This window comes from Clarias gariepinus, chromosome 7 (assembly GCF_024256425.1).
Source record: "Clarias gariepinus isolate MV-2021 ecotype Netherlands chromosome 7, CGAR_prim_01v2, whole genome shotgun sequence".
Classification (NCBI taxonomy): Eukaryota; Metazoa; Chordata; class Actinopteri; order Siluriformes; family Clariidae; genus Clarias; species Clarias gariepinus.
In genome coordinates this window covers 420,001-432,500 of record NC_071106.1, presented here as the reverse complement: position 1 = coordinate 432,500, position 12,500 = coordinate 420,001, and the positions used below count along the sequence as shown (strand labels likewise).

The 12,500-nt window shown below is 44.6% G+C and overlaps 1 protein-coding gene across 1 annotated transcript in view; it reads left to right on the top strand.

Annotated features, from left to right (window-relative positions):
* slc30a4 (solute carrier family 30 member 4) overlaps positions 1 to 10,935 on the top strand; it is a 12,731-nt gene extending 1,796 nt beyond the window's left edge. The window contains exons 2-8 of the mRNA XM_053499943.1: positions 5,584 to 6,154; positions 6,262 to 6,408; positions 6,518 to 6,671; positions 6,795 to 7,020; positions 7,115 to 7,220; positions 8,909 to 9,043; positions 9,242 to 10,935. Coding sequence (XP_053355918.1) covers positions 5,767 to 6,154; positions 6,262 to 6,408; positions 6,518 to 6,671; positions 6,795 to 7,020; positions 7,115 to 7,220; positions 8,909 to 9,043; positions 9,242 to 9,396 — 1,311 coding nt within the window. The 5' untranslated portion in view covers positions 5,584 to 5,766 and the 3' untranslated portion in view covers positions 9,397 to 10,935. The remainder of the gene's footprint in view (positions 1 to 5,583; positions 6,155 to 6,261; positions 6,409 to 6,517; positions 6,672 to 6,794; positions 7,021 to 7,114; positions 7,221 to 8,908; positions 9,044 to 9,241) is intronic.
* Positions 10,936 to 12,500: the final 1,565 nt, after the last annotated feature.

Sequence of the window (12,500 nt, the reverse complement as noted above, 5' to 3'; positions counted from 1 at the left end):
ATCACCATGGAGTCATTATTCTGGAGTCGTGTTCCCCTCATCAGACTGACATATACTTCATAAAAGTCACAGTGAAAGTGAGGGAACTTCCTAAAGTTCTCAGGAACACCACTTAAACAGCTCTGAGTGCATCTGGTTCCATGACCTGGACAGAGGAATCTCTCAAGCTCTCACACTGTGCTCTCGGACTAATGATAATATAGGGAAGAGAGAAGTCATTCGAAATGAGTTGCAGGACAACCTGAAAGCAGCTGCAGGACAACCTGAAAGCAGCTGCAGGACAACCTAAAAGCAGCTGCAGGAGAAGACACAATAGGACAAGTTCAATTCAATTTTATTTGTATAGCGCTTTTAACAATTGGCATTGTCCCAAAGCAGCTTTACACAATCAAAGAGTTATTCAAGTTTGTATGGAATGTGAATGTGTATGAATCAAAATGGTCAGTTTGTCCCTGATGAACAAGCCGAGGGAGACAGTGGCAAGAAAAAACTCCCTGAGATGGTAGTAGGAAGAAACCTTGAGAGGAACCAGACTCAACAGGGAACCCATCCTCATTTGGGTGAAACAGAAAGCAGTAAATGATCTGCATTTATACAGTGTGTTAGTTGGCAGGCAGTTCAGCATAACAGTTGATGTTTATTGATGTTAATATGGAGTCCAGGTAGTTATTGAAAACTCGGGTAGACTTGTATAAAGTTCCAGTCCTGAACTATCGAACTGTCAAGTCCCCAGAGAAACAGTTGCCAACACCAGTCGAGGCCAGAACCATCTTCTAGGTAGAGAGAATCATCCCCAGACACCAGACGCATCCCAGAGAGACACACGGGGCATCCATGTGACGAGATCTTCAGCCAGAAGCGGGGCACCAGGATGGGTCAGACAGGAGGGCAGAGGGAGTCTGGATCACTGGCAGCTCAGGAACAACACGTGTAGCTCGACAGAGAGAGAGAAAGAGAGAGAGGGGGAGACAGGAGGAGAGAGGAAAGAGAGAGAGCAGAAGGGGAGAGATAACAGTTAGGTATGGTCACAGTCACACAATGTATAATGTGAATGTATATTAACTGTAGAGTGCAAGCAGAGACTCTGGCAGGACTAACTATGACATCATAACTAAAAGGGAGGAGCCAGAAGGAAACACAGACATAAGGGGGAACTGATATGTAACCATCTCACCGTCAACAAACCTGAGTGATCAATGAGAGTGAGGAAGACAGCATCTAAACACACCAGTTCACCATAATACTCTACGTCCATGAGTCCCCCAGATCTGCTCCTTTATCTAAGGCTAATCTATTTATAAAAATGCTTGGCTAAATAAATAGGTTTTTAGCCTGGACTTAAACACTGAGACTGTGTCTGAGTCCCGAACACTATTTGGAAGACTATTCCATAATTTTGGGGCTTTGTAAGAAAAAGCTCCGCCCCCAGCTGTAGTTTTCATAATACGCGGTACTGACAAGCAGCCTGCATCCTTTGATCGAAGTAGGCGTGGCGGATCGTAAGACACTAGCAGTTCGCTCAGGTACTGCGGTGCGAGACCATTTAATGCTTTATATGTCAAGAGTAGTATTTTAAAATCAATGCGAAATTTCACAGGGAGCCAATGGAGTGAAGATAAGATAGGGGTGATGTGCTCATATCTTCTGGTTCTGGTGAGGACTCTCGCTGCTGCATTCTGGACTAGCTGAAGCTTATTTATGCATGTAGCTGAACAACCAGACAGTAAGGCATTACAATAGTCCAACCTAGAGGTGATAAAAGCATGAACTAGTTTTTCTGCGTCGTTTAGCGACAATAAATTTCTTATCCTGGCAATATTTCTGAGGTGAACGAATGCTATCCTGGTAATATTATCTACATGTGCTTCAAATGAAAGGCTGGAATCTATAATTACATCAAGGTCTTTCACTGTTGCACTTGATGGAACAGAAAGGCCATCTAAAGTTACTGAGTGATCTAAAATCTTACTTTTCTAGATCACTCTGTAAAAGAGAACATGCAGAATAATCACCATTTAAGTCTACATACTGATAACGATGGGTCAGATAGGATCTGAGCCAGGAGAGGGCTGTACCCTTAATTCCTACTACACTTTCTAATCTGTGAAGAAGAATAGCGTGATCAACGGTGTCAAAAGCTGCACTGAGGTCGAGTAATCCAAGTATAGTTACACAACCCTGATCAGAGGCCAATAGGATGTCATTTACTACTTTAACGAGCGCTGTCTCTGTGCTGTGATGAGGCCTAAATCCTGACTGATACAGTTCATGTATGCCACTTCTATGTAGATATAAGCATAGCTGCTCCGCTACTATCTTTTCCAGAATCTTAGAGATAAAGGGGAGGTTTGATATTGGCCTGTAACTGGACAGCTGACAGGGGTCGAGGTCAGGTTTCTTAATTATTGGTTTGATAACTGCTAATTTAAAAGATTTTAGATAACCAATGCTGAGTGAAGAATTAATTATTCTCAACAGGGGTTCTGTTATTGCTGGTACTATCTGTTTAAGAAAATGTGTCGGTACAGGATCTAATATACAGGTTGATGAATTTGAAGAAGAGATGAGTGAAATTAGTTCATTCTCTTCAAGGGGAGTAAAGTATTCTAGGTTCTGATCTGACATGGCTAGATTAACATCTGCATCAATTACATTGTTCGGTTTCAAAATCCTAATTTTATGCCTAATATTTACAATTTAATAAATAAAAAAGTTCATGAAGTCCTCACTATTGCATGATGTTGTTGTGGAGATTTCTGCAGTGGTCTTATTTCTGGTTAATTTGGCTACAGCATTAAATAAGAATCTAGGATTATTTTTGTTATTTTCTATAAGAGTGGAGAGATATGTTGATCTAGCTACACTAAGAGCTTTTCTATAGTTCAGGATGCTCTCCTTCCATGCTATTTGAAATACTAGTAATTTAGTTTGACGCCATTTACGTTCTAATTTCCGAGCGGCCTGTTTTAAAGTGCGCGTGTGATCGTTATACCAGGGAGCAAGTTTCTTATCTCTAATAATTTTTCTTTTGACTGGAGCTACATTATCTAAGGTATAGCGAAATGTCGACTCTAAATATTCAGTCGCCTGATCGAGTTCTGTGGGGTCAGACGGCGATCTAATCGAAGTTGGGAACTCTGGGAGATTACTGATAAAACTCTGTTTGGTAGTTGATGTGAATGTACGTTTCATACGGTAGCGCGGCGCTGTGTGTACATTATTACTGTGACACTTGAATTGAGACAAGATAGTGATCTGAGATAACTTCAGATAGTGGAATTGTGAATAAATTTCTTATATATAATCCGAATAATGTTATTAAATCTAAAGTGTGACCTGCTTTATGAGTGGGTCCTACTACACACTGATTTACTCCTACCGAGTCCAGTATAGACGTAAATGCAGTTCTCAGAGGGTCTTCTGGGTTTTCAAAATGAATATTAAAATCTCCAGCAATTAACACTTTGTCTACAGAAACGACTAGATTTAAAAGGAAATCTGCAAATTCACTAAGAAATTCCGAGTACGGCCCTGGAGGTCTGTAAATGACAATTAGCGGGATCGACTGAGCTGACTTAATATAGTTAAATACACTTATGTTACTATAAAGAATTTCAAATGAATTAAATTTGTGTCCGTGTTTTTGTACAATAGTCAAATTATCATTGTGAATAACTGCGACGCCTCCTCCTCTACCAGTTAACCGAGGCTGGTGTATGTAGCTGTATCCAGGAGGACTAGCTTCATTTAGAGCTACATACTCGTCCTGTTTAATCCAGGTTTCTGTTAAACAGATTATATCAAACTCCTGATCTGTGATAATTTCATTAACTATAACTGCTTTAGATGCGAGAGATCTAATATTTAACAGTCCTAGCTTCAGATCAGAGGTGCCGGCTGCGCATTCAGTATGATTTGAGTTTGTGGTATCTATGTTAATTAAATTATTAAAACAGACTTTCTGGATATTTCTACATTTTTGCTTAACTCGGGGAACAGACACAGTCTCAATATGATGAACCCTGAGTGACGACTCTATGCAGCTAGCAGACGGTTGGTTTAGCCTGTCTGTCTGCTCCCTGGCCTGGGCTCTGGATTGTCACCGATTAACTAGGCCTTTTCTAAGACTATGAGCTATACTACAGGAAATGAGAGCAGCACCTTCCCGAGTGGGATGGACACCGTCCCGCCCTAACAGGCCAGCTTTGCCCTCAAAGGTCTTCCAATTATCAATAAAGCCCACGTTGTTTTCGGAGCACCACCTGGACATCCAGCGGTTCAGTGACCATAACCTGCTGTAAGTTATGTCACCACGTCTCATTGGGATGGGACCAGAGCATACTACTCCATCGGACATCGCCTTCGCTAATTTAAACACCTCTATAAAGTTATTCTTACTAACCTCTGACTGACGAAGGCGTATATCATTAGCTCCAGCATGTACTACTATCTTGGAGAACCTGTGCTGTCCTAGAGCCCTAAGATTACCTGCTATGTCCGGTGCTCTGGCTCCCGGGATACACCTAACCACTGCCGCTGGCGCCCCTAAAGGCCTGGCTAATTTCACGTGTCTCAGTATAGAGTCTCCTATAACCAGAGCTCTTTCAGGTTTCTCAGCGGGTGCATCACTGAGGAGAGCAAACCTGTTGGACACGCGAAGCGCAGAAGAGGTGTGCTCCGGTGGGCTAGCCTTAGCGTTAGCTTTGGCTGAACGAGTATGCCGCCGAGTCGTCACCCACTCGCCCCGCTGTGAGGGCTCTAATGCCGGAGTCGGGGGCTGGTTATCTCCGCCTGTGGCACCCAGACTGTCCGCTACGGGAATAACACTGCTCTTACACTCTCTAACCCTCTCTAAAGTCTGGATGCGCTCCTCTAACGCTGATATCTTCTCCGTCAGAGTGCTCACTAACACACACCTATCACAAATAAAATTACCACTAACGACGGAGGAAGAATGTCTAAACATCCTGCACTCTACACACTGAACGAGCTGAATATTAGACATGATATCGTACCTGAGTCAGAGTTTAGTTTTTTTGAGCTGAATTCTGTTTGATGTTCTTAGAAGAAGAAACTCGTGCATTCTCCAAAAAGTTCAAAAACGGGGGAAAAAGGCGAAGCCAAATGAAGATGTAAAAACTAGTTGCTATTAATATTATTATTGTATAAACGAAAAAGCAATATAATTAAACGCTAATACAAATGCGAAACTTTCGCGGCAACGATACGAATTTCGAAAAACGAAAAACAAGTGCTCCTTAGCCATCACAGCTCATAGAGCTCTGCTGGGAAACAAGATCAGAGGTGTGTGTCAGGAAGCGTCTCCACAAATCACATGTTTTAAGTTTCAGTGGTCAAAGTGAAGCACGGTGATGGGAGCATCATCAACAGGAGCAGGTGTGGAGCGATCTTAGGCTCTCTCAGCTGAATTTTAGATGAACATCAGGAGACATCTGGTGGAGCGAGATACCTGAACCACAGACCTCTGCCACAGTGTTGCTCTGTGTGTGTCTGTCTGTGTGTGTGTGTGTAGGGTTCCTGTATTTGATCTTAAATTTGATCATGTTGTTTGTGTAATCGCAGGTGGTCTGGTTTGGGATTCTCTGCACCATGAGAGGGAGACACCAGGACACCTGTCAATCAAAATCACACCAGCTGATCTCCGATCCCTATACTGGTTAATCTCGGCCACCTCTCTGTCTGTCTCTGTCTCTCTTTTTCTGTCTCCGTGTGAGTGTGTGTGTGTGTGTGTGTGTGTGAGAGACGATGTCGGGGACGGACCTCCTGTCCCGTGTAAGCTCGGTGTTCCGCCGGGAGAGGACGGACTGGGACCTGAGCGACTCGGCCGCGTTCGATTTCTCAGAGGACCTGGCGGAGGACGAGATGCCGCGGTTCAACAAGCTGAAGGTGGTGGTGTCGGCCGAGATGGACGAGTACACCGGAGCGTCCCCGAACGGTGCCGCCGTCAGCACCTTCATCAGGGGCGGAGAGGACGACGATGACGACTCGCTGCTCGGCTCCACCTCCGGGCTGGGGGCGGAGCCCTGCGAGACCTGCACCAAGAGGAAGGAGGACGCCAAGCGGCGCAAAGTCATGAAAAAGCTAGCGATCGCGGCGGCACTTTATTTCATCTTCATGATCGGGGAACTCGTCGGTAAAAAACAAACACACAAAATCATACAACACAGAAAATTTATATTGTCAAGACTTAAAATCGCTAAAAAGTGTGTGTTTGTGTGTGTGTGTGTGTGTGTTCTCCAGGTGGATACATGGCCAACAGTCTAGCCATCATGACGGACGCTCTGCACATCCTGACTGATCTGATTGGGATTGTCGTCTCCTTACTCGCGCTCTGGCTCTCAGCCAAACCCCCCACACACACCTTCACCTTTGGCCTGCACAGACTCGGTACACACACACACACACACACACACACACACACACACGCTTTTCATTTCCTGATCTTTTTCTCACTCTGTAGTACTGATTTCCTGTGTGTGTGTGTGTGTGTGTGTAGAGGTGATGTCTGCAGGAATCAGTGTGTTGTTGATCTACATCCTGACCGGCGTGCTGCTGAATGAGGCGGTACAGAGAACGCTCCGCCCAGACTTCACCATCGATGGCGATGTCATGCTCATCACCGCCGCCGTGGGCGTGGCCATCAACCTCATGTGTGTACCGCTCTCTCTGATTGACTGATGGATTCGACAAACTCTGAGCTGATTGTCACTTTTATTTCTCACTGGTCTAATGTGTGTGTGTGTGTGTGTGTGTGTGTGTGTGTGTGTGTACAGAATGGGTTTCCTCCTTAACCAGTCAGGTCACCTGCACTCCCACGCCCACTCTCATTCCCACTCCCACTCCTCTGGCCACGCCCATTCTCAGAGGAGGGGGCAGGGCCGGGGGCGGGGTCAGCACTCTCACGGCAGCCTGGCGGTGCGGGCGGCGTTCATCCACGCGCTGGGGGACCTGGTGCAGAGCGTCGGGGTTCTCATCGCCGCGTACATCGTCAGGTTTAAGGTACACACACAACCTGTCAGTCGTTAACAGTTCTGTGTGTGTGTGTGTGTGTAAGGGTTCTAACCCTCAGTGTGTGTGTGTGTGTGTTTTCCAGCCGGAGTATAAACTGGCTGATCCCATATGTACCTACATATTTTCTGTGTTGGTGCTGGTCACCACGCTGCGCATCATCAGAGACACCGGCCTCATCCTACTGGAGGGTAACGCCTGCACACACACACACACACACACACACACACACACACCTCCTCTCTCCACAGTCATGTTCAGATCAGCTTTTACACTTCAGTACACAGTTACACTAAACGTTGGTGTAACCATACACCCAGGTGATACACACAACACACATTAACAACACTAACTAGCTAACTAAGACGCGCGATTAACTGACTAGCTGAGACATTTTTAAATGAACAGAAATCAATCTGTACAAAAGAGACAATATAAAGTGCACATGTACAAACACGACGACATGACACACTTCAATACTTGGTGGTGAACTCATGAGGAATGTTTAGATGAGAGGCGTCTTCTCTCGTTTTGTGGGCGGAGCTATAGACAGTGCAGCTCCCTGATTGGTCGAGGCTGATGTCGGTGAGGTTGAGTAGTGAGGCGAATAATAATCAGAACTCAACAGTTTTCAGTTCAACAACAAGCTATAAACAGGAACTAAAACTCCTGTGGTACCGTTACAGCGCTGCTATAAACATGACATCATCATCGCCGTACACGCCTCGTGGTTATATCCCTGTGTGATCAGCTGAGCTGTTACTATGGTAACGGTAACGGGGTCAGCGCATTAATGTTAACCTGTGCTGATGTGCAGAGGTGACACGCCATCCTGCACCCCCGACCCCAGGAGTCTCTTTAATCATCGCCTAAAATAAGCTTTATAGCTCCTCTTCTACCAGAAGTCTCCGCCCCTCCAGGGAAACTCCACCCACTTTCAGAGGTCCTGTATGCACTGTACGTGTGGCAAAACCATGTGATAAAGGAACTCAAGCAGGCTCCGGATAGTTCTGGATCGCTGCGTGCGTGTGTGTGTGCGTGCGCATTTTAAGGTTTTTTTTAAACATTTTTGGCCATGGTAAAGTTTAAACGCGGCCTGTGTTCTGCCTCGACAGCTTTTTGTTTTTATAAAGCGCCGCCCGAGTCAAACCACCAGTGGAAAGTCTTTAGAGAGTCTGTGCTGCCCTCTAGTGGTGAGAAGGTGCAACAGGAATGTGCTATAGATGGACAGATACATTACTGATCCTGGAGAAAATGCCAGACACCCAACAGCCGTAGAGACAGTAACACACACACACACACACACACACACACACACACACAGAGGTTGTAGATTCCACGCTGTAAATCTCACATATAGTCAGTACACACAGGGTGATGTGAGAACTGACCAGATGTTACTAGTACAGCGAACATCTAACAACAGGAGGCAGAAGTGACTTAAATCTAAGGTTTTATTTTATTTTATTTAGGAGTACAGACTCCTGTAGCTGCACACCAGGAATGTCTTCAGACAGGGCAGGGACACAGGAACTGAGGGACAGAGAGGGACAGAGAGGGACAGAGAGAGCTGGGTCTGGTTGGTGATGAACGCACTGATCTCGCCTGAATGATAATCAGATTTTGTCGGCTGTAGCTGATCAGATTCAGTGTGGTATGAGATTCGAGCAAAATAAAATAAAAACAAGAACCTCTGAGACACTCGTGAACTGAAGCGTTGTTTTTCCTGTTAAATGATCAGCACCACTAAAGTCTTAGTCCGGGTTTGACAGCAGGGGGCAGCAGAGACACTTCAGCTCCACTCATCAGCCCACTGTCACTCCATTACACAGTACTGCTGGATTTATCTGTGTGTGTGTGTGTGTGTGTGTGTGTGTAGGAGTACCCAGACACCTGAATGTGAGTGTGATGAAGGAGGATCTGCTGAAGCTGGACGGTGTGGAGTCGGTGGAGGATCTGAAGCTCTGGGCGTTAACCCCTGAACACACTGTCGCTCTGGCACACCTTCAGCTAGGTGAGACACACACACACACACACACACACACACACACACACACTACACATAAAACTGCTTTGCTTGTAAAAACTGCTTTTCCCCCCAAAGCTTAGCCCCTCCTACTCTTTAGCTAAGCCCCTCCCACACTGGCTTTCTTATGGACACCAGGATTTAAAAATAAATGTGTGTGTGTGTGTGTGTGTTCCCTTTCTCCAGGACCGAGCAGCAGGGGTAACTGGGAGGAAGTGCAGTCTAAAGCTCGTCACCTGTTGATGACATCACACGGCGTGTCGCACTGCACCGTGCAGCTGCAGAGCCAAACACACCGAGCCACACACTCCTGCTCCAACTGTGTGTTAACCAGTGCCTAAACACACACACACACACACACACACCTGGGCTTCTCCTTCTTAAACAGGTTGCTATGCAACAGCGAAAACCGCCAAAGCCGGAGTGAGTGTGTTCTCACTTTTACTGAGTCAATCAGGAGGCCCTTTAACTATTACTATTTTTGTTTACACTGTTTATGATTTTCTTCTTTTTACTTTATGTGGACACACACACACACACATCTGACAGACTTAGTACAGATCCTGATCTCTCTGCTAGCATGAACATTGATATTTAGTCTGGTTTACACCATTTAAACACTCCACATCGTCCTGGTGTTTAGTTTTAAATAAGTTATCCTGAGTCAGCGCTAAATCCTGCATTAAATGATCCTGAGTCAGCGCTAAATCCTGGATTAAATGATCCTGAGTCAGCGCTAAATCCTGGATTAAATGATCCTGAGTCAGCGCTAAATCCTGGATTAAATGATCCTGAGTCAGCGCTAAATCCTGGATTAAATGATCCTGAGTCAGCGCTAAATCCTGGATTAAATGATCCTGAGTCAGCGCTAAATCCTGGATTAAATGATCCTGAGTCAGCGCTAAATCCTGGATTAAATGATCCTGAGTCAGCGCTAAATCCTGGATTAAATGATCCTGAGTCAGCGCTAAATCCTGGATTAAATGATCCTGAGTCAGCGCTAAATCCTGGATTAAATGATCCTGAGTCAGCGCTAAATCCTGGATTAAATGATCCTGAGTCAGCGCTAATTATTTTTCCCAGAATTAACACTAAATCCTGGATTAATTAATCCTGTGTCCGTGCTGAATCCTGATTAGGGTTTAAGCAGGTGATCCGATCTGCTCAGGTCCGCTGTGCGTCTGTAACTCGTCTCTAATCTGACTCGGTTTAAATCTTTTTTTTTTCTTTTTTTTTTTTTTTAATAATTTAATTTAATGCTTGTGTTAAGCTCTAATGTTGGACTTCAAATCTGATCCAATTCATTTATGTTGATCACAGATTATTGTGATTATTATTATTATTATTATTTTCCAGATTTTGCACTCTGAGTAAACTAATGATTAAACCCCTGGAGAGGGAGGGGGGGGTCAGACTGATCCTGGAGGCGGTTCCTCTTGGCCTTAACTCACTGACGATCTCACACACTGCACACTCTATCATATTAACCCTTATTCTCTCATGTGTGTGTGTTGGGGGGGGGGGGGGGTGTAACTCCCTCTCCAGCACAGACTTTTACTTGAGTTTTAATTCCTGATTTTTGTTTTGTTTTTCAGACTGAACTCTCTCTGTGTATCACACACACACACACACACACTCTGTGCCTCTCCATGTCATTTTGCTCCGAGTTCCTTTATTATTATTATTATTATTATTACATTTTAATTAAGTTTAATTTTTAATATAATTTTGTCTGATGTTTTGCACATTCCAGTAACTTGAACAGGAATAAGTTTTTTGTTGTTGTTGTTGTTGTTTTGCAGTATTTATGTTTAACAGTGAAACTCCGCTTTGTGTGAGTGGATCAGATCGATCTCTCAAATAAACCTGTTTTCAAGGCCTGCACAAGAAACTTATTCTCCACACACACACACACACACACACACACACACACACACTAGATGGCGCTATAGTCTCCACCTAAACACAATGTGAACTTTAATGAACCCTTGTTAAAGTGTAACAGCTGTTTTCTTTGTGAGGGGGCGGAGCTTGTAGCTCCTGTAGGCCAGGAGGTGGGGCTTGAAGACCTCAGTATAGAAGGGGGAGGGGTTTGTAGGTCTCAGCAGAGCAGGAGGCGGGGCTTGTAGGTGGTGTTAAGTGGAATGAACAAAGCTTTGTCTTATTTCTAAAGAGCTGCGACTAACTGCCATAAACTAATGTGTGTGTGTGTGTGTGTGTACACACACACATCCATTTACCCCACGACTACACTGAGCTGTTTTTACCCATGAGCACCTGTGGATCAGTCAGGGGGCGGAGCTGGTTAAACTTAAGCCCGCTATCAATCAATCATCATTAACATGAGCTAGCGCGTTAGCATGCTGTACACACACAGAGGGACAGGGGGCGCCCGTGAGGACAATCTGCTGGAAAACAGATTTAGATCCAATAAAGAGCGACCAGACCTCGGAGAGAGAGCAGGAAGTGGAGCGAATCCACACTCGATACCAGGACACACACACACACACACACACAGTTATGAGTCATAATCACTTACACTTCCTGTGGAATAAACCACTGTATGTTTCAGTTTGAGTTTTGACAACAGAGCCACTGAATGTTATTTACATATGCAAATTAGGTCATGAACCACATTCACACACACACACACACACACACGATTATGAGTCAATACCACTTACACACTATCTGCATAATGAGCTATTGTTTGTTTGTGTTTGTTTATCACAATAACAGATGATGAAAATAATTTGAATATGTAAATTAGTTACACACACACACACACACACTCCTCTCTGATTTATGGGTCGTAAAGTCTAACAGTGTGTTGATGATGCGTTAGCACAGGGAGGCTGCTGATTGGTCGAGGCTGGGAGGCGTGTCCTGAAGTAACAACCCCCTTTGATTTTGTTGTTAAAGCTTTCAGAGAGAAAGATACAAGGGACACACACACACACACACACACACACTGGGTATAAACGTACAGTGATGAGTGAGTTAGTGGACTGGTTAGTGAGTTAGTTAGTGGTGTTTAAATATAATAAGGGTTATTATTAAATTAAATGCCCTCTAGTGGACACGACCACTTATGCATGTATGTGTGTGTGTGTGTGTGGGAAGATAAATCAACCCTGCGTTACGCTTACATCAGGTCTCACACACACACACCACTTCCTCATCATATGACAATGACAGCACATGTGTTTCAGTCACGTACACACACACACACACACACACAGTTATCAGTTAACCCATGCCTGCTGTGATGTGTGTATATATAGAGAGATGTTTGACCTTGAAACATTATCACTGAGGTCAAACACTCACCCCTCCCACTACACACACACACACACACACACACAAACCAAACAATAGTGCTTTCAATCACTTTAAATAGAGTGATGGATGGAGGTTAATTTTTCACATTTACAGCGTCTCTCTC